Source organism: Rhinatrema bivittatum, chromosome 8 (assembly GCF_901001135.1).
Source record: "Rhinatrema bivittatum chromosome 8, aRhiBiv1.1, whole genome shotgun sequence".
In the NCBI taxonomy this organism is placed as follows: Eukaryota; Metazoa; Chordata; class Amphibia; order Gymnophiona; family Rhinatrematidae; genus Rhinatrema; species Rhinatrema bivittatum.
Window position 1 is genome coordinate 677,564 of NC_042622.1, and position 20,431 is coordinate 697,994.

General features: G+C 46.7%; 1 protein-coding gene across 6 annotated transcripts in view; it reads left to right on the forward strand.

The window, feature by feature from the left end:
- KIF3B (kinesin family member 3B) overlaps positions 1-20,431 on the forward strand; it is a 190,136-nt gene that overhangs the window by 23,687 nt on the left and 146,018 nt on the right. For all 6 annotated transcript variants that reach the window (XR_003858455.1, XM_029614725.1, XM_029614726.1 and 3 more), the window contains 3 exons: positions 875-2,337; positions 2,922-3,023; positions 15,070-15,192. Coding sequence is in view for 5 of the 6 variants with exons in the window: in XM_029614725.1 (XP_029470585.1) it covers positions 940-2,337; positions 2,922-3,023; positions 15,070-15,192 (1,623 nt within the window). In the remaining variant the exon portion in view is untranslated. The remainder of the gene's footprint in view (positions 1-874; positions 2,338-2,921; positions 3,024-15,069; positions 15,193-20,431) is intronic.

The window sequence follows — 20,431 nt, forward strand, 5'->3', positions numbered from 1 at the left end:
GAATATCAGCCTCATTAGGACTAGAATACACTGCATGGAACTAATTAGCAGATTTAAATCAAATTTTCAGTCAATGAGCAATTAAGGTTTGGAATTTGTTGTCAGAGAATGCAGGCAGGGCTAATGGTATAGCTGAGTTTAAAATGTTTGGACAAGTTTCTGGAGGACAGGTCCATAAATTATTAGCTAGATAGACTTTGGAGCCTTTACTTCTTACTTCTGGGAGTGAGCGGTAGGGAATACATTTTCCTGAATTCTTCCAAGCGACCCAGATTAGCTGCTGTCTTGGACAGGATAATGGGCTTGATGGACTATTGGTCTGCCTGAGCATGGCTTCTCTTGTGTTTTTATGAGGGATTTGGTAGCAGTCTCTCTTAGGCTTGTGGGGATAAATGTCAGGCAGTCAATCTGCCTTCCTTTTCTTTATACAGGACTGATATCAACTTTTAAAGGTGGCATTGAGCAAGGCTGAGTCACCAGCATTAGAAATTCATCTCCTGTGCACTGCTACTCTACTGTATCCAAGTTGCTGGAATTAGAAGGTAGTCTTCTGGAGGGCAGTGTGTGTAGCTGATGCAGGCTAGGATGTGGACCAGGGTAGTGCATCAAGGCAGTGCAGCCCAACAATGTTTCTAGTTTTGAGGAGTAGGTACCATTCCTTTCCACAACTGTATGCCAAACCATACTTTTTCACTTGCCGGATTTTGGTATGTGAGCCAGGTCTTGCAAACCTCCATGTTCTATATTACATTGAATTAAAGTGCAAACTATATATTGTAACATATAATGTTGTATGTTATTTCTATCACAAATAATTTTAATAACTTATGTTGACACCTGTCCTTATGTACCTTTTTGTCCGTTTTATTTCTAGGCTTTTAACACTGCTGGCTTTATAGGAGTCACCTGGTGGGAGAGTCACTGACCCTCATCACTACCATGTCCAAGTCAAAGAGTTCGGAGTCTGTTAGGGTGGTAGTCCGATGCCGGCCCATGAATGGCAAGGAGATGGCTGCTGGCTATGAGAAAGTTGTTGATGTAGATGTGAAGTTGGGTCAAGTATCTGTGAGGAATCCAAGGGGAGCCTCCACTGAGCTGCCCAAGATGTTCACTTTTGATGCTGTTTATGACTGGAATGCTAAGCAGTTTGAACTGTATGATGAAACCTTCAGACCATTAGTGGACTCTGTCCTGCAAGGCTTTAATGGAACTATCTTTGCATATGGGCAGACAGGAACTGGTAAAACCTACACAATGGAAGGACTGCGAAGTGACCCAGAAAAAAGAGGTGTTATACCTAATTCTTTTGAACATATCTTTACACACATCTCAAGGTCACAGAACCAGCAATACCTAGTTCGGGCTTCCTATCTGGAAATTTACCAGGAAGAAATCAGAGACCTCCTGTCAAAAGATCAGACCAAGCGCTTAGAGCTGAAGGAAAGACCAGACACTGGAGTATATGTAAAGGATTTATCTTCCTTTGTTACAAAGAGTGTGAAGGAGATAGAACATGTAATGAATGTGGGGAATCAGAACCGCTCTGTTGGAGCTACCAACATGAATGAGCACAGCTCACGCTCTCATGCTATCTTCATGATCACTATTGAGTGCAGTGAGCTTGGACTGGATGGAGAGAATCACATCCGTGTGGGAAAACTGAATCTGGTAGATCTTGCAGGCAGTGAACGCCAGGCTAAGACAGGAGCCCAAGGTGAAAGATTGAAGGAAGCTACTAAGATCAACCTTTCCCTTTCAGCACTGGGCAATGTTATATCGGCCTTAGTAGATGGTAAAAGCACCCACATTCCTTATCGAGATTCCAAGCTTACCAGACTGCTTCAAGATTCTCTTGGGGGCAATGCAAAGACAGTTATGGTGGCTAATATAGGCCCTGCCTCCTACAATGTAGAAGAGACTCTGACCACGCTGCGTTACTCCAACCGTGCCAAAAATATCAAGAACAAACCAAGAGTGAATGAAGACCCCAAAGATGCCTTGCTGCGAGAATTCCAGGAAGAAATAGCTCGACTAAAGGCACAGCTTGAAAAACGGTCAGTTGGTAAGAAGAGGAGGAGGGGAAGGAGGAGACTAGGTGGGGAGGGAGGAGATGATGATGAAGATGGAGATGGAGAAGAAGGCGAAGATGATGTAGAGGATAAAGAAGACTATTGGAGGGAACAGCAAGAGAGATTAGAGACTGAAAAGAAAGCCATTGTGGAGGATCATAGCTTGGTGGCAGAAGAGAAGATGAGGCTGCTGAAGGAGAAGGAGAAAAAGATGGATGACCTGAGGAGAGAGAAAGAAGCCATGGAAATGCTGGGTGCCAAAGTCAAGGTAGGGCAGTTTTCTATGAGAGGTTTATGAAAGGATATGAAGAGGGCTTCAGATGTCAATTTGTAACCCTTCAATGTGCATTAGGATATTTAGTCTTTTTATCCACTTCTGTCTAGATCAAGACCTATCCAACTGGCATTTGGTCTTATACTCCTCGAAGGACCCACCCAATTCAGCATAGATGAGAGAATATGCTATTGTATCCCTCATAAATGTGCAGCTTTTTCCCTGCCTGATCCCTGTGATTCAGGAGTTAAGCCATTGCAGCCAAGGAGTGTTACAAGGATGTTCTGCAAACCTTAGTGAATCTGAGCTAATAACCTGAGTAAAATGTGTATATTTTAGCTGCTCAGTAAGTTTTTGCTATGCCTGTGGACAAGTGTTCAAACCACTTTCACTTACCCAGCAGCACAAGTAACCAACTTATTTAAAAGATTTCAGATTTTACACACATTGAATATGATTAGTCTCTTCTATAGACTGTGCCTTAGGGCAATATTCATGGTATGATACATTTTGAATAATGTTGTTTCTAGTTACTAAATCTAGAAATAATCAGTTTATTTGGATACTCTCTGTCCCAGGCCATGGAAAGTAAGCTTCTTGTTGGAGGGAAGAATATTGTGGATCATACCAATGAGCAGCAGAAAATCTTGGAACAGAAACGGCAAGAAATTGCTGAACAGGTAAGAGTTCAGATTTAACAGCGTATTTATTCAGTCAATGCACAATTAGGCTGTGTAATTTGCTGCCAGAGGATGTGGTCAGGGCTAGTAATCTAGTTAGGTTTAAAAAAGATTTGGGCAAGTTCCTAGAGGACAGGTGTAACATTTGCTGGTCATGGAGCCGATCTATGATTGGCAGCACTCACCCTACAAAGACGACTTTTGAAGAAGCTGGAACGCTGCCATGATGCTGATTGGAATGCTACTCCCTGGGCTTCCCTATGGGAAACCCGGCACACAGTGATGAAGTCATGCGGCTGAATATAAAAGGCCCAGCCGCGCTCCACAGGATTGCCTCAGCAACAGGTCTCCCAGTTCAGTAGAGGTGCGTATTGCTCCTTCCATGGTTCCAGATCTTGCCTTGGTTCCAGCCTACCTTGCCCTGCCTTGTCTTGCTTGCCTTGCTCAGCCTGTCCTGCCTAGCCTTGCACAGTCTAGCCTGCTTTGTCTTCATCCTGGTCCTTCTCCAGTCTCTTCGGCACTGACCTCTGCCTTGGACCCAGATCTCCCACTTTTTTGCCACCTGTTACTGACCTCTGCCTTAAACCTGGATCTCCCTCTTGCCTGCCGCCTGCCTCTGACCTCAGTTACAAATTCTGTCTAAGCCCTGCTTGCTGCCAGCCTCAGCCTCCGGCTAAATCCTTGTTGGCTCATCGCAGTCTGTCCAGACCTTGACCTTGTCCTGGACTCACTGTCTGCGCCCTGGGGGACCCTTGCCTAAGTCCTGCCGGCCCCTGGAACCCAAAGGCTCAACCTGCGGGGAACAAGGCTGGTATAGGTGAAGCTCCAGTCTAGTCTCTGCCCAGGGTGTGTTTGCCAGCTTCCAGCATAGACCTAGTAGGTTCACCTACTAGGCTGCATCAACCCTCCCTTGACCGCTCCTCAGGGCTGCTGGGGACAGGAGAGAGATCGCCTCCCCCCAAGGCTCTCGCCTGTGCCTCGGTGAAAGTATAAAAAATGGCTGCTGTTTCCCGCGCTCAGCGGGAAAGGATCGGCCCGACTACTCAAAATTAGCCTTTCTCTTGCAAGAGAAAGTCAGCACCTCCGAGGTGCCTTCCCCACTGGGAAGGCACCAAATACACAGGCCTGAGCAGGAGAGCCACGAGTCGGACTCCCTGCAGGCCGTACAACCAGATGGTCACAGCATTGAAGGGCCAGGGAAAGGGAGGCGAAGGAGCAGAAAATGGCACGTGAGCCGCGGCAGCAGCCTACAGAAACATGTGCCCTGCAACCCCCACACTCCCGCAGGAAAGCACCTTGCCCTACTACCCCCGGAACGGACTCTGAAAGCAAAACGAGCGGCAGGGGGGAGGGACTGGACTACCGTCAAAGGAGCCTCGCGGGATCACCAACCCCAGCTCCTAAGTGCGTACAATCAGGGGGGATAGTCCCACTGAGACCTGCCGACCCCCTGGGAGGCTTCTCTGCTTGATCTGGTATTTTTTTTCCAACTTTCCTGGTAATTAGCTTGCTTAGCTGCTCTTTCTAAAACCTTGCCTTATTTTTTTTTTTTTAAGGAGAAACTGTCTACACCCAACCAAAAGTGCAGACTGCAGGTTTTGCACCACCTCCATCTGCTGGAGACAGAGAAATACTGAGGAGATGCAGGCAGCACACCAGGTTAAGAGGGGGAGCTCTTCAAGTTTTTCTCTGTCTCCATCTGCTGGAAGGGAGGCAAACCCAGCAGTCTGGACTGATCCGGGTACGTACAGGGAACAGCAAGTATCTCTTTACATAGCCAAAACCCCACCAAGGACTGCTGCAGCAGCAGAAGCGTCTTTTCCTGAACCCTGCCAGTAGCTGCTGCAGTAGCAGATGCGTCTCTTCCTGAACCCTGCCAGTAGCTGCTGCAGTAGCAGATGCGTCTCTTCCTGGACCTTACCAGTGGCAACTTTCATAAAGTTTCACTAGCAGCAGTGCATCTCTTTCTAGGCCTTATCTTTAGTAACAGCTTTCTCGATCGGGTGCACATTTTAGATACCTAGGCAATATAACAGGGGTCGGGAACCAATGGCCTCGCGAGCCAGATGTGGCTCTTTTTGATGGCTTGCATCTGGCTCGCAGACAAATCCTTTAATAAAAAGTAAAAATCTAATAAAACCCCCCCACCCTCCCTGACGCACCCCCAAGACCTTCAAAATTATTTACTTCAACCCCCCCGCCCCCCCACACCCCCCGCCCCTCCCCCCACCCTCCTGACCGCCAAAAAGTCTCTGGTGGTCCAGCGGGGGTCCAGGAGCGGTCCGGGAATGATCTCCTGGACTTGGGCTGTCGGCTGCCAGTAGTCAAAATGGCGCCGATGGCCCTTTGCTCTCACTATGTCACTGGGGTCGACCAATGGCAGCGGTAAGCCCCTGAGACATAGTAAGGGCAAAGAGCCGTCGGCTGCCATAATGCAAAATGGCGTCGACGGCCCTTTGCCCTTACTATGTCACAGGGGCTACCGCTGCCATTGGTCGACCCCAGTGACATAGTGACATCATATTGTTGATGCAACTCTATCATTGCTGTCTGCCTCAATGCCAGGGAGAATAGAGGAATAGGGGAATTAGATTCAGACAGCAACCAACAAGGACATTGAATTTTACAGTCTGGAAAGAAATAAGAATGGGGGTAACTTGCCTGATATGGCGGTTATTTCCCTTACCAATAAGCCTGAAAACTTTGATGCAACTCCAACATTGATCTCTCTGCTTCAACTGCAAGAGGTGACAGGGAATTGGACTCAAACAGCAACCAACACTTGACTTGATGGTCTGGGAAACTGATAAGTATGGGATGTCTTGTATGGCGTGGCAGATACTACCAATAGCTTGCTGGCAGACTGGATGGACTGTTTGGTCTTTTTCTGCCGTCATTTCTATTTCTCTGTTCTCTGTACGTACCAGGATCAGTCCAGACTGCTGGGTTATGCTCCCCTCCAGCAGATGGAGTCAGAGAAAAGCTGAAAAGCACCCCCTAGATATACTGGTGTGCCACCTGCGATCCCTCAGTATTTTCTCTGACTCCAGCAGATTGAGAGGCATAACCTGCGGTCCTGATCTTTTGTAAAAAAAAAACCAAAAAATACAGAGATTGGTTATTCAGGTTTGATTCTATTATTCTTGTTGTAACCCTGACTAGATCAATTGGTTCCTTCCTTTAAATTATTATTTATTTATTTATTTTAAAGTAGGGAGATTAATATTTTATAGTTATCGGGGTTGTAATTTGCTTTGGTCGTCCGTGTTATCAGCGGCGAGAAAACAGGATTGCAGGCAGGCTGGCAGGGCATAGCCCTCCGATACGTTCCCGGTGTTAATCAGTCCCTGTGGGCCGGTCCCCCCCCCCCCCCCCCCCCCCCCCCCCCCCGCATTTGCTGTTGTTCCAGAGGTTCTCCTCTGAAGGGGGCTTACTTTTGCACTGCTGCTAGTTTAAAAAAAATTTAAATAAATAAATAAATAAATAAATAAATAAATAAATAAGAGTTGGTAGTGAAGGAGTGCAGTGCTTCAGGACAGCTGCCTGCCTGCCCCCTGTTGGAGGCAGGCAGCGAGTCCCTGTTTCCAGCCCCGGCCTGCCTTACTGAAGTCCCGGGACTCCGGAGGGGGTGGCTGGTCCACTCAGCGCGGTGATTTCCCCGGCAGCGTTTTGGCGCGCATTTTCGCGCTGTCTGCGGACCCGGTCATCATGAGGCGCTCTTCGGCCTGCATGGCCTGTGGAGGAGCGGGGGCGTGACTCTCCCGAGAGGGTCTCTGCTCCCGATGTCTTCCCGGGGCGAGGGACCCTCTCGGGGACTGAGCGCTGCCCGCAGCTCTTCCTCTTCGTCTTCGCGGCAGAAACGGGGGTTTGCCGCGTGCTCTTCTGCCCCGCCCCCCGGAGGGAAGGAGGCGGCAGCCATTTTAAAGTCACTGCCGTCGGATGTAGCTGCTTCGGAGGAGGGGGGTTCCCCTCCTCCTTCGCCTCCGAATTTGAGCCCGCAGGCATCGCCGGGTGGGGGTGACCCCACCCGACCCGCAGGAGCCGCGCTGCAGCGAGCGGAGCCCTTCTCCCCTCAATTTGTGCTCCTTATGCACAAGCTTACTTGGAGGCGCAGGCGAATTCAGAGGTTTCCGGGCCTCCTCCCGTGAAGGTGCCCAGGTTAGCCCCGGGCCAGGAGCTCGGGGGTAAAGAGTGTCCCTGCCCACGAGGGGATGCAGGGGTGCCCGCGCCCCTGCATCCGGATTCCACCCCGGAGGTTCCTGACCCCAGTGGAGGAGCTGACTTGGACGGTCAGATGGCCGTAGAGGGGGATGACCCTCAAGTTCTCCGCATTTTCGGTAAGGACGAGCTTTCTTATCTTATTTCCCATGTTCTGCTGGAGCTTACAGCACCCAGTCAGGAATCTGATACTTCCCTGGGGGATGTCGCGTTGGCAGGGCTTAAGGATCCTCCACGGACCTTTCCCTTCCATCCTAAGCTACTTCAGCTTGTATCCAAGGAATGGGATGTGCAAGAAGCTTTGCTGCGTGTTAGTAGGGCTATGGATAAGTTATATCCCCTACCGCCGGAGTCCTTGGACCTGCTTAAAATTCCCAAGGTTGATTCCGCTGTCACAGCTGTGATAAAACATACTACCATTCCCGTTACTGGAGGTATAGCGCTCAAAGATCCCCAGGATAGGAAGTTGGAGGTCATTTTAAAGCGCATCTTTGAGGTCGCGGCGTTAGGGCTCCGTGCGGCGGTCTGCAGCAGCATGGTGCAGAGGGCCAGCCTCCGCTGGGTCCAGCAGCTACTCACGGCCCAGGAGCTTCCGCCAGCGGAGACGGAGCAGGCTAACTGTGTGGAGGCGGCGGTGGCCTACACGGCGGATGCCTTGTATGATCTTTTAAGGACTTCCGCTCGCACTATGTCGGCTGCTGTCTCTGCCAGAAGATTGCTATGGTTGCGACGTTGGGCAGCGGATGCTTCATCCAAGTCCTGTCTGGGTTCCTTCCCGTTCAGGGGGAAGTCGTTGTTTGGGGATGAGTTGGACCAGCTCATCAAGGACCTGGGGGAAAACAAGGTCTATAAGTTGCCTGAGGACAAGTACCGCCAGCCGCGATCTTTCGGTGGTTCCAGGGGCCGGTTTCGGGGGCAACGTAGGTACCGTATGGGACGGGGGGGTCCTTCCCCCAGAAGCAACAGGCTTCACGGTCTCAGTCCTGGACGCCTTCCTTTCGTGGCAGGCGGCCTCAGAGGTCGGGCTCCTCAAAGTTTTACCCCCCAACAAGGTTTCCCAATGAAGGCGCGCGGGCCCATTCCTCCCTCCCGCACATCGGGGGTCGGTTGCCCCTTTTTCGGGAGGAGTGGGTCCGGATTACTTCGGACCAATGTGTGTTAGACTTTATAGGTAACGGCTACGCGTTGTATTTTGCTTGTCCGCTCCGAGATATGTTTCTGGTGTCCCCTTGTGGGCCTCCAGAGAAGCAGGTAGTTATCGCTCAGACGTTGGATCGGCTTTGAGCTCTGGGAGCTGTGATCCCGGTACCACCGGCGGAACGCCGGATGGGTCTGTACTCCATTTACTTTGTGGTTCCAAAGAAAGACGGCGCTTTCAGGTCGATCCTGGATTTGAAGCAGGTCAACAAAGCGTTGCACGTGCCGAAGTTTCGCATGGAAACGCTCAGGTCTGTTATTGCGGCCGTCCACAAGGGAGAATATTTGGCTTCTTTGGACCTGACGGAGGCATATCTCCATATCGGAATCCAAGCACGCCATCAGCGGTTCCTGAGGTTCTCTGTGCTGGGGGATCATTTTCAGTTCTGCGCCCTTCCCTTCGGGTTGGCAACGGCCCCCAGGGTGTTCACCAAGGTTCTGGTGGTGGTGGCCGCATTCCTATGCTGCCACGGGATATTGGTCCATCCCTACCTGGACGATTGGCTCATCAGAGCGAAGTCGGAGGATTCTTGCAGGCAGGCGGTGTGGGTAGTGGTGGATCAATTTCAGAACTTCGGTTGGATAGTCAACTTTGCAAAGAGTCACCTGGAGCCGACTCAGCAATTGGAGTTCCTGGGAGCTCGATTTGATACCTCGGTGGGCAAGGTTTTCCTGCCGCATCAGAGGATGCTCAATCTCATGGCTCATGTGCGCAACTTGATGGAATTGCCCCTGCCCACGGCTTGGGATTATTTACAAGTCAATGGACATATGGCTTCTACTATAGACATGGTGCCTTGGGCCTTTGCACATATGCGGCCCTTACAGAGAGCTCTTCTATCTCGTTGGAATCCCTTGTCCGAGGACTACGGGATGTCGCTTCCATTGCTGGAGCCTGCTCGGTCAAGTCTCCATTGGTGGTTGGACCAGGACCATCTTTTGCAGGGGGTGGATTTGGAGCCCCCTCTTTGGATAGTCGTGACGACGGATACCAGCCTGTCCGGTTGGGGAGCTGTATGTCAGTCCCGGGTGGTTCAAGGCAAGTGGTCCTCTCATCTGGCCAGGTGGTCCATCAATCGTCTGGAGACCAGGGCCGTGCGTCTGGCCTTACGTCAACTACTTCCGTTGGTGGAGCATCGCGCGGTGCGAATTCTATCGGACAACGCCACCACGGTGGCTTACATAAACAGACAAGGCGGCACCAGAACTCGCCAGGTGGCGTCCGAAGCGGAGTTGTTGATGGCTTGGGCGGAACACCACTTATCGCGTCTCACGGCCACCCACATAGCCGGCACGTCCAATGTGCAGGCGGATTTTCTCAGTCGACAACTTCTGGATCCAGGGGAGTGGGAGTTGTCGACGGAAGCGATGTGTCTCATCATTTGGCGATGGAGAGTACCGTGCGTGGACCTGATGGCCACCCGGCTCAACGCCAAGGCGGAACGTTTCTTCAGTCGTCGAAGGGAGCATGGTTCGGAAGGAGTGGATGCGCTGGCGCTTCCGTGGCCTCCTCGCATTTTGCTGTATGTGTTTCCTCCGTGGCCCCTGGTCGGAAGAATATTGAGGCGCATAGAGCATCACCAAGGTCGGGTGATTCTAGTGGCTCCAGAGTGGCCAAGGCGCCCGTGGTTCGCGGATCTCGTCAATCTGGCAATAGACGGGCCTCTGCGTCTCGGTCATCTACCGAATCTGCTTCGACAGGGCCCGGTATTTTTCGAGAGGGCGGATCGATTCTGTCTGGCGGCTTGGCTTATGAGCGGAGACAGCTACGAAAGAAGGGGTATCCAGAGGCAGTGATATCTACCCTTCTTAGGGCGCGTAGATCTTCGACTACCCGGACTTACGCTAGGGTTTGGAAGGTTTTTGACGTTTGGTGCAGGGAGCTACGGCTTTCTCCTCGCAGAGCCTCTTTAGGTCACATCCTTACCTTTCTGCAGGAAGGTCTGAAGAAAGGCTTGGCTTATAACTCTCTGCGGGTTTACGTGGCGGCCCTTGGTTGTCTGCGTGGTAAGGTTGACGGTTGTTCTCTGGCATGCCATCTGGATGTGGCTCGGTTTTTACGGGGGGTTAAGAATCTGCGTCCCCCTGTGAGGGCTCCGTGTCCATCCTGGAGTTTGAATTTGGTTCTCAAAGGTTTGGGTGCGGCCCCTTTCGAGCCTATTCGGTCCGCTACTTTGAAGGATTTAACTCTTAAGACGGTGTTTTTGGTAGCAATTTCGTCCGCGCGTCGTATTTCGGAACTTCAAGCTCTGTCATGCAGGGAACCGTTTTGCGAATAACGGAGGCTGGTATTTCCCTGCGCACTGTACCTTCTTTTTTGCCTAAGGTGGTATCGTCTTTTCATGTGAATCATACGGTGGAGTTGCCTTCCTTTTCTGAGGAGGAGCTTCGTTCGCCTCGAGGTAAGGAGTTGGGGCATCTGGATGTTCGAAGGATACTCTTGCGGTACTTGGAGGTTACTAATGATTTTCGGCGGTCGGATCACTTATTTGTCTTTTCAGCTTTTCTCTGACTCCATCTGCTGGAGGGGAGGCATAACCCAGCAGTCTGGACTGATCCTTGGTACTACAGGAACGAAAATTATCAGGTAAGAAACTAATTTTCCTTTTTTTACAAATGCTGCCATGATGTCAAGAAGAACTAGCATATATTATGCACCGGAATCAAAACTATGGTGGATTGTATCTAAACTGGAGATGAGAAGTGTCTCTGTATTATGGTATCTATGAAATCCAAATTGATGCTGCTGAAGAATAGAATGTTTGCCCAAAAATTGGGACAGCGTTTGCAGGGTAACTGTGTCAATGATCTTTGTTATAGAGGGAAGTAAGGACAAAGGATGGTAGCTTGAAAGTTACTTGGCATCCAGTGAAGTTTTTTAAAGAACGGGCATACTGAGCTTCTTTTTAAACTGCTAGGTAGCTTGCCAAAAGAAGAGGTTGACAGGGTCACAAATCTCCTCATAACAGCACTTCAACAAAGTAGTTGAACAAGGATCTAGGACACAGATAGTTGAACGTAAAGAATGGATGATGTTAGAAATCCCCGAATGTGAAATTTCAGAAAACTCTTCCCATAATACAGTAGACTCAATCTTATTGTTTGTTAAGATGTTACATTTCAATTTATATATTCAAATTAGAAAATGTTAGCCAGTATTATGATATCTTTCCAAATTTGTACTCGGTTCCTTGAATTATAAACTGCTTTCTTCATAGGAAGTATCCCATGCATGTGTGATGTATTCCATTTCAGCACAATCCTTATTCTTGCCATACTTATGATTAATCTCAAAAATGTAATGTGATAACCCTCTAACAAATATTTTACACAGCTCAAAATATATATTATTGGAGAGAGAGGCAATGGTTTTTCCTAGGTAGCCTATTAATGGTAATCACCTCCTCATTCCAAAAATGTTGTCTGCTATCGCATATGAAATAAAGAACCCCCATCTCTTTTATATTTGTGCAAATGTTTATCTCATCTATTTGGATTATATTTTGCCTTTCAGATTTCATTAAGTTACTGTCGATATTTCCCTGCCCCCAAAGGGCTCATAGTCTTTGAACCCTGGCTTCCCTGGTTTGCAACCTGCTACTCTCTCCACCAGGCTGCTTCTTCATTCTATAGTGGGTATAGGTGAATTATAAACTGTTTTGCTCTTTAGAGGGAATTTTTATTTTTGCACCTGCGGCAACAGAGAGTAAAGTGACTTTCCCAAGATCACAAAGAGTGTCAGGATTTGAACCCTGGTTTCCTGGTTCATAGACTGCTGCTGTAACCACATAAATAAATAAGTCCCCATCTTTGCTGTCTTTCTGAACTGCAAAATACTAGTATGGAATTGAATAAAACATCCCTGTCAGATCCCTCTGTGGAAAAAGCAGCATTTCTCTCCTTGCTTCATTTTCAGTATCTGTATCTGCGGCCTATGAATGTGCACACTCCAGAATATATAGGCTCTTTTACTTCTGAGTGGAGCACAATTATTTTTGCTGTTTTGTTTCACTTTTTGGCCTCTCTTTCTTTTCTTGCTCTCAATCTTGGTATTTGTTTTTGCTTTTTTTTCTATTTCTTTTTTGTTTGGCTTTTCCTTCACTCCCTTTTCTCTTCTACTCCTACTAGCCTTTTCAGTCCCTTCCCTTCCCTTCATTCCTGGCAGATAGGAGCAGCTCAGGCCACGGTGGCTTTTTTCAGAGCTGAGACAGCAGCAGCAGCAGCGCTTGGCTCCTCTCAGACCTCCTGCAGGAGTACTGCATGGCTCTCTTTGTCGGTTTCCTGATTGAGTATCGAATCATATGTTTATGTTTGAGGGCAGGAATGAATTATGTCATTGTTGCAGATTTGGCTACAGGTGCAGTGCTTTTTTGTTTTCCCCTGCATTACCACATAGATGGTGCTGTTAAGCAATCAGATGTATTCCTGCTCTTCTATCAGTAGAAACCAACTATCAGGCCGATACAGTAAAAGTCGCGGGAGAGTGGGCGAGCGATTCAGTATTCAAATGAGGGCCCGTGGTAAAAAGAGGCACTAGGGACACTAGTGCGTCCCTAGCGCCTCCTTTTTGACAGGAGCGGGGGCTGTCAAGCGGGTTTGACAGCCGACGCTCAATTTTGCCGGTGTCAGTTCTCGAGCCCGCTGACAGCCACGGGTACGGAAACCGGACGCTGGCAAAATTGAGCGTCCAGTTTTCAAGCCGCGGGCTCATTTAAAAATTTTTTTTAATTTTCAATTATTTTTTACTTTTGGGACTTCCGACTTAATATCGCCATGATATTAAGTCGGAAGGTGCACAGAAAAGCAGTTTTTACTGCTTTTCTGTGCACTTTCCTGGTGCCGGCAGAAATTAACGCTGACCTTTGGGTAGGCGCTAATTTCTGAAAGTAAAATTTGCGGCTTGGCTGCACATTTTACTTACTGAATCGCGCGGGAATAACTAATAGGGCCATCAACATTGCATTTGCATGCTGCAGGCTCTATTAGTTTTGGAGGGGTTGGCCGCACGTTTTCGACGCACTATTACCCCTTACTGAATCAGGGGTAAAGCTAGTGCGTCGAAAACGCAATTCCAAACGTGGGTTAACAGTGCGCTCCACAGGCCTATACAGTGCGCTCCACATGCCCATACAGTATAGTGCGCTCCACGGGAGCGCACTATACTGTATGGGCCTGTAAGTAATAATATACCTAACTAAAAGTAAAAAGGTTGAATTTGTTTCCAGATGTTGCGATATTATACCTAATGTTCCTGGATTAATACTATTTCATTAAACAGATTTTAAAAAGTTGTGGTGAACAAGCTTCAGTTTACTATTATTTTTAGGTGTTAGGAAGTCCATATTCAGTATGTCGGCGATTGGAAAAGTTATGCAAATTTAGCCGAATATTTAGTGGGATATATCTTCTGCTAAAGGTTTTTGGAGGTGATGCAGATTTTTTTTATTTATTTCGAAACTTTCCGAGGGATGGGTGGGACCAACTTTTGTTTTATAACTTGGGGTGAGGTGTGCAGGATTGGGCAACAAGGGCCCATGACAATTTGTTATATATAATTTTAGGGAGGGGGAGATTATGAGGCCATGACTGGAGTGCAGGCTTCTTTTCTCTTTTTCTAAATATACTTAGCAGCTATGTGAGGTATATAGCGAGTGTGCCCACCTGGATCACTGTAGACCTGCTCTCCACCACACCCAGAATGACTTGGCTACACTTAACTGGGTGATGCTGATATCCAGTACTATCTGGCTAAGTTTAAGTCCCATCCCAGAATGCTCTGTGCCACCTATTTTTATCCAGCTAAGCCATACTCATTTAGAGGGACAGGAAATTCAAAACTTTGGGGTTTGTCGGGCTAAATCTGACCTTAGCCGAACAAACTCCTTTGAATATGGACCTTACATTGAGATACTGCTTCAGTGAAACGGATACATAACATATAAAATCCAAACTGGATACCCTAAACATTGTTGAATCTTTATATTACTGATTAGATTTGAATTTTAGATCTAATTATTTGGCTTTCCAAATTTAAGCTCAAGGAGAGTTACAAATTCAGATGCAGTTAGTGGGTCCCTGCCCCAGTGGACTTACAATCTGTAAAAGGTCAATATTCAAAGGATTTGTACAGGTACCCTGATTTGAATATTTCCTTCCACTCCCTGGCTAAATTTTAATTGGACAACTCATTACCTGTACAAATTTACATGGCTACAAGAGGAATGTTCCCAGATATCAGATAACATTAGCTAGGTAAGTTTGGTTGGAAAAATACTTGTCCTTAAGTTGTGCAGAACACTTATCCAGATATGTTCTGCTGAATATCCAGGTAAATGTATCCAGATAATAGTTTTGCTGTCTGGCTTACTCAATATGGACCTCTGAGTTTGTATCTGAGTCAATGGAGGGTGACGTGACAAGGAGTATGCAAGGTACTCAAGAGCATTAGTGGTTGAAGCAAAATTTGATCTCTGTTTTTCCTGGCTCCCAGCCTGCTCTAACTACAAGGGTACTTCTCTATTGTGTAAAGTTTGTTAGCGACTTTGAGATTGTTAGTGAGCAAAAAACACTTGCATCTAGCCCTGTAAGATTTTCTGACACTATTGTGAATCCTTTCTGATGCATTCCTTAGAAACGCCGGGAGCGAGAGATGCAGCAGCAGATGGAAAGTCGAGATGAGGAGACACTGGAACTAAAGGAGACCTATAGTTCTCTCCAGCAAGAGGTGGACATCAAGACCAAAAAGTTGAAAAAGGTAAATTTTACAAATATCCTGGGTGCAATTTTCAAAGAGATTCTTTTCTGCTAAGCCATTGTTTACTCGCAGGGAAGATCCCTTTGAAAACTGTGCCCCCTCTCCCCCTGACTAGAGAAAAATACTCATGCATGGTGGGACAGGCAAGATGCTCCACAGCGAGTTTCCCAAAGCACCCACAGGCCTGTGATCTCCCTGCACTCACTCATAATTGTTCTCTGTATATTTAACAACATATCCATGAGTAAATATACACAGATATTTATATATTTACAAACAGAGAAGTGATTGCTTATTAGGTAGAAGTATTATTATTGATTATGCGTGAGATATATTTCTAATGATCAAGACTGATGAAACCATGAATAGTAAGAGAAAATCATCTTTTCTATTTATTTTATATGTAAATGGTATTAGGCTTTATAAAATGTCAACATATTCACTTTCCTTGACTGTTCAAGGTTGTTTTGGTTTGCCTGTAACTGTCAGAGTAACTTTGTGATGTTGGCAAGCACAGTTTCTAATAGCTAATGTTTGTTGCAGCTGGGATCCAGTGACTGCTAGTCAATGCAGTTTAATATTTATTTATTCATTATTTTTCTATACCGATGTTCCTGTATAATATACATATCACACCGGTTTACAAGGAAATAAAACTGTCGCCTCGCGGGCGGCTTACATTAAAACAATAAGAGCTTAGGGGGAACTTACAATATTTATTTATATTCTGCTTTTCGGCATTTCAGAGCAGGTTTCATTCAGGTAATGTAGGTATTTCCCTATCCCCAGAGGGATTACATCAAGCTGCGATGTTTTCTTGTGTGAGGGTTCCCACTATCTCAAGGGGTGGTATCTTATGTTACAGCAAAACATTGCAAGTCAAAACAACACTGCTAATGGCCCTTTAGGCATGATGGTGGCCCCTAGCTCAAGGGACCGCTGAAAGATTTCCTGGCAAAAAAGATACGATGGGGCTCGATTCTGACCCCGACCCAACCTGGGGCCGCCACTTGAGGTGGCCCCAACACCCACAAATGTAAAAAGAAAAATAATAATTTTTCACGTATGGCGATGGACCCCCACACCTAACTCTATAATCAATAAAGAGCAGCCCCCCAACCCTGTCCTCAATAAAGAGTACCTCCCACCCCTCTTTCCATGTGGCCAAGGTCCGATCACTGGACCTTGCCCCAGTCATGTGACTGGAGCAAGGTCAGGTTGGCGCCATTTTGAAAAATTGCATCAAACTGGACTGTAGCTTGGAGGCACCGCAGGCCCCATCCTGAGATCCACAGTAGCTTTTTGGAGGTGTGAAAGGGGGGCCTCCCACAAACTACCAATATATTTTTTAATACATTGGGAAATGGGGAGGGGTACTATATCCCAATGATTTGGGAGTACTATTGGGGTAGGGGCAGTTTCAGCCTTTATATCTCTGGAAAAGGGCAGAGGGGTACTCTTTATTGATTACAGGGTTCGAGGGTGGGGTGGTCATTCTCTGCTTGTGAACTTATTTCTTTTTTTGACACTTGTGGATGTCGGGGGTGCCTCGAGTGACAGCCTCGGGTTGAGCCAGAGATCAGCCTTGACTCCCGCTCAACTGTTATCTTTTTTGCAGTGCAATTTTTATTTTTGCATGACCCTTTAAATCTAAAGCGAGAGCCTCAGGACCTGCGTTAGGGTCCTGGGGCTTCTACGTTACATTTAACAAAACTCATGGAGATGGTGTTAATTTACATGGTTGACTACTTTCTCAGTCGGCCTCAATAAATTGTTATTATAGAACTGCCTAGTAATGAGCTGTTTTGCATGGATTTGCAAAATTCATGCATGCAAAGCAGCTCATTGTAATAGGGGAGTGACTGGGCAGGGCCATACAAAATATTGCATATTTCACATGATATACGCTATTTAACGTGCATTAGATCCGTATTGCAACTTGATGAATCTCTTAATAAGTTTGTACCTGAGGTAATGGAGGGTAAAGCAACTTGCTCAAGGTCACAAGGAGCAGTAGTGGGATTTAAACTCTGGTTTTTCTGGTTCATAGCCCGCTGTTCTAACCAATATAATATAAGCAAAGCAGAGGGGACATGCAAAGATGAGGATCCTGGACTTCAAGAATTCCTCCTTTATTTAGATAGGGACATACTGGTAGTGTAGAAGGATGTGAGTAGAGTACTGAAATGATGAGTGACACTAAAAGTGGTGTTATAAGAGCAGAAAAACTAACATGAGGAAAGCCTTTTAGCACTCCTTAGGAGTGCTTGCGCAGTCACTGACCTATCTCTGTTGATAAGCAGGGCTAAATTAGCCATGATCTATGTCTGATGTCATCCGGTGACATCGAACGGAGCTATCTCTCCAAGCTAGTAGAGCTTTGAGCTCATACAGAAGTTGCCCAGAGTCTCCTCAGTTTGTTTTTTGTCTTGTGTTTTGCTTGGATGGTTATCTTGTCTATCTGAAGATTTTTCACCTTAGTCATATTTCTCACTTGGCGCAACCCACAAACAGCACTTTTCAGTGCTATTGATTTTCTTTTAAAAAAAAAAAAAAAAAAAAAGAATCCTGAGAAGGAAAGACTTTTCAAACTTTTTCCTCATGGCTTCTAAAAAGACCAAAAATGGCTTTAAAGCTTGTGCATGCGTACAAATAATGTCCTTTACTGACAGTCATGACTGGTGTTACCACTGCCTAGGTCCAGATCATGACCAGCCCAATTGCCAAGCATGTGGAAAACGGTCTTCTAGGGGCCAGCGATCTAGAGCAGCTAAGATGGAGACCCTCAAGCATGAGTTGCACAAAATGCCGACTTCCAAAAGTCAACATTCTTCCTTCTCCCTCTTGGAGCAGTAAGAGTAAGTCCAGTACCAGTTCCTTGCACTGTCAAGATCCAGACTGGACAACCTGAGAGGCGCCAACACCACCCTGGCACAAGTTGGCCGAGTCGGTCAAATGGCCTTCGAAGGTCAAGTACCTTGATTTGTTGATGCATTCTGCACCGGTGCCTTCGAAGAAGAAAATGACATAGTCGAAACACGTCTGCCCTGAAGCAGCATCAAAGTGGTCGAAGCAGGGTGCATTAGAGTGATCAATGCTCAATGCGTCGAAGTATTCTAAGCCTGGTACGACACTTTAGTCGATGCAGTGCTCGATGCACGGCACCCTGGGACACGTGGTGCACGGAATGAGTGAACGCTCAATGCATGGAGCATCAATACAATTGACATAAGAGCCCTTGCTGTGCTCGATGCACAAAGCATCGGAAAGCTTGATGCACTGTGCTCTGAAGGGCTCCAAAGAGAAATCTTCGATGCACAAGCAGTCAATATCGACGCATACTGCGTCAATGCACAAGTCTCAGAAAAAGGGTACTATTTCTAGCTCAGATAAGAATATAAGATTTGCTGTAGTGGGTCAGACCAAAGGTCATGAAGCCCAATATCCTGTTTCCAATAGTGGCTAATCCAGGTTACAAGCATCTGGCAGGATCCAAAGGGATAGCTGGATTCCATGTTGCTTATCCCAGAGATAAACAGTGGATTTCTGCAACTCCACCTTAATAATGGTTTATAGACTTTCCTCCAGGAACTTGTCCAGACCTTTTTTAAATACAGCTATACTAATAGCTTTTACCATATCCTCTGGCAATGAATTCCAAAGCTACCACAACAAGCATCCCAACTACCTCAGACAATGAGCCAGACTTCTTCCTGTAGTCTCCCTGTTCTGAATATATACGCCTTGGAAGAGAGAAGGTGCGGGGGGGGGGTGCGATTTGAAACAGATCTTCAGATTACTGAAAGAATTTAATGATGCACAAACTTAAACCTTTTTTGTTGGAAAGAAACATTAGAACTAGGGGTCCCGAAATGAAAATCCAGGGGGGGAAACTCAGAACCAACATATGGAAATATTTTTTCAAGAACAGGGTGGTGGATGCCTGGAATGCCCTTCCGGAAGATGTGGTGAGGTTGAAAACTGTAAATGAATTCAAAAGGCCATGCAATAGTCACTGTGGATACCTAAAGGCTTGAGGATAATAATGAAGAAAAGATTGCTTGGAGGTAACCTGCACAGAGCACCAGTTAGTACCCTTAACCAGAAGGCATGGGGATTACCACCCTTAACCAATTAGCCTTGATGATTTTGACACAACTGCAACATTGCTCTCTGCTTTGACAACGGGCCAGGGAAAAAAGGGTGTTGAATTCTGAAGATAGCCAACACTGGGCCCTGACTTTTACAGTCTGGGCTACTGATAACGCTGACATTAGGAATAAAGCTTCTATGGCCAAGTGCAAAAGCAAAGACTTATCAGGAAGGCTGCTCACCATATAAAAATATGGCAATAATTTTGTTGCGTGTTTGAAAGTTGCTTGGTTTTGCTTGTAAGTATTACTATCCTTAACCTAAGGCATGGGGGTTACTTGCATGGACCGGCAGGGACTACCGTTAATAGACTCATGGGGGTAACCTGCACAGAGTGAGAGTTACTGACCTTGGTGGATCCTTGGGGGTAACCTGCATTGAGTGGCAGTTGCTGCCATGGAAAGATTGCACCATTTGGTCTCTTTCTGCTGGCAATACTATGTTACTGTGTTAGATTTTTACAGGCAACGTTGCAAACCCGGAAATATGCAGTTTCTGCCTCTACATTGGTGGAACCCTGGATACATCTCCTGCATTCCTACCCTGTTTCCCCGAAAATAAGACATCCCCTGAAAATAAGACCTAGTAGAGGTTTTGCTGAATTGCTAAATATAAGACCTCCCCCGAAAGTAAGACCTAGCAAAGTTTTTATTTGGGAGCATGCCCATCGCACAGAACACCAGAGCATGCAGCTGTGGTTTTTTAACCTGCAGGATTCACAGTTAGTTGTCATCACAAACCAGCATAACCAGACAACTATTCAGAATATAATAAATGTTCATTTTTTTGTTCAACAATATATGTGAATTCTTCTTCATGGAAAAAGAAGACATCCCCTGAAAATAAGGCCTAGTGCATCTTTGGTAGCAAAAATTAATATAAGACACTGTCTTATTTTCGGGGAAACAGGGTATCACAAGGGCTCTTCCAATTTCATAGCTACTATCCCAAAGTCTGTGCCTTCAGGCTCCAGAACCTATCTGTTCCATCCTACCATTGTTGCCATGCCAACCACTGACACTGGAATGTGAACTCATTTTAGTTTAGGAAGAAGATGCTCCCCTGCTTACACAGGGTCAAAGATCCC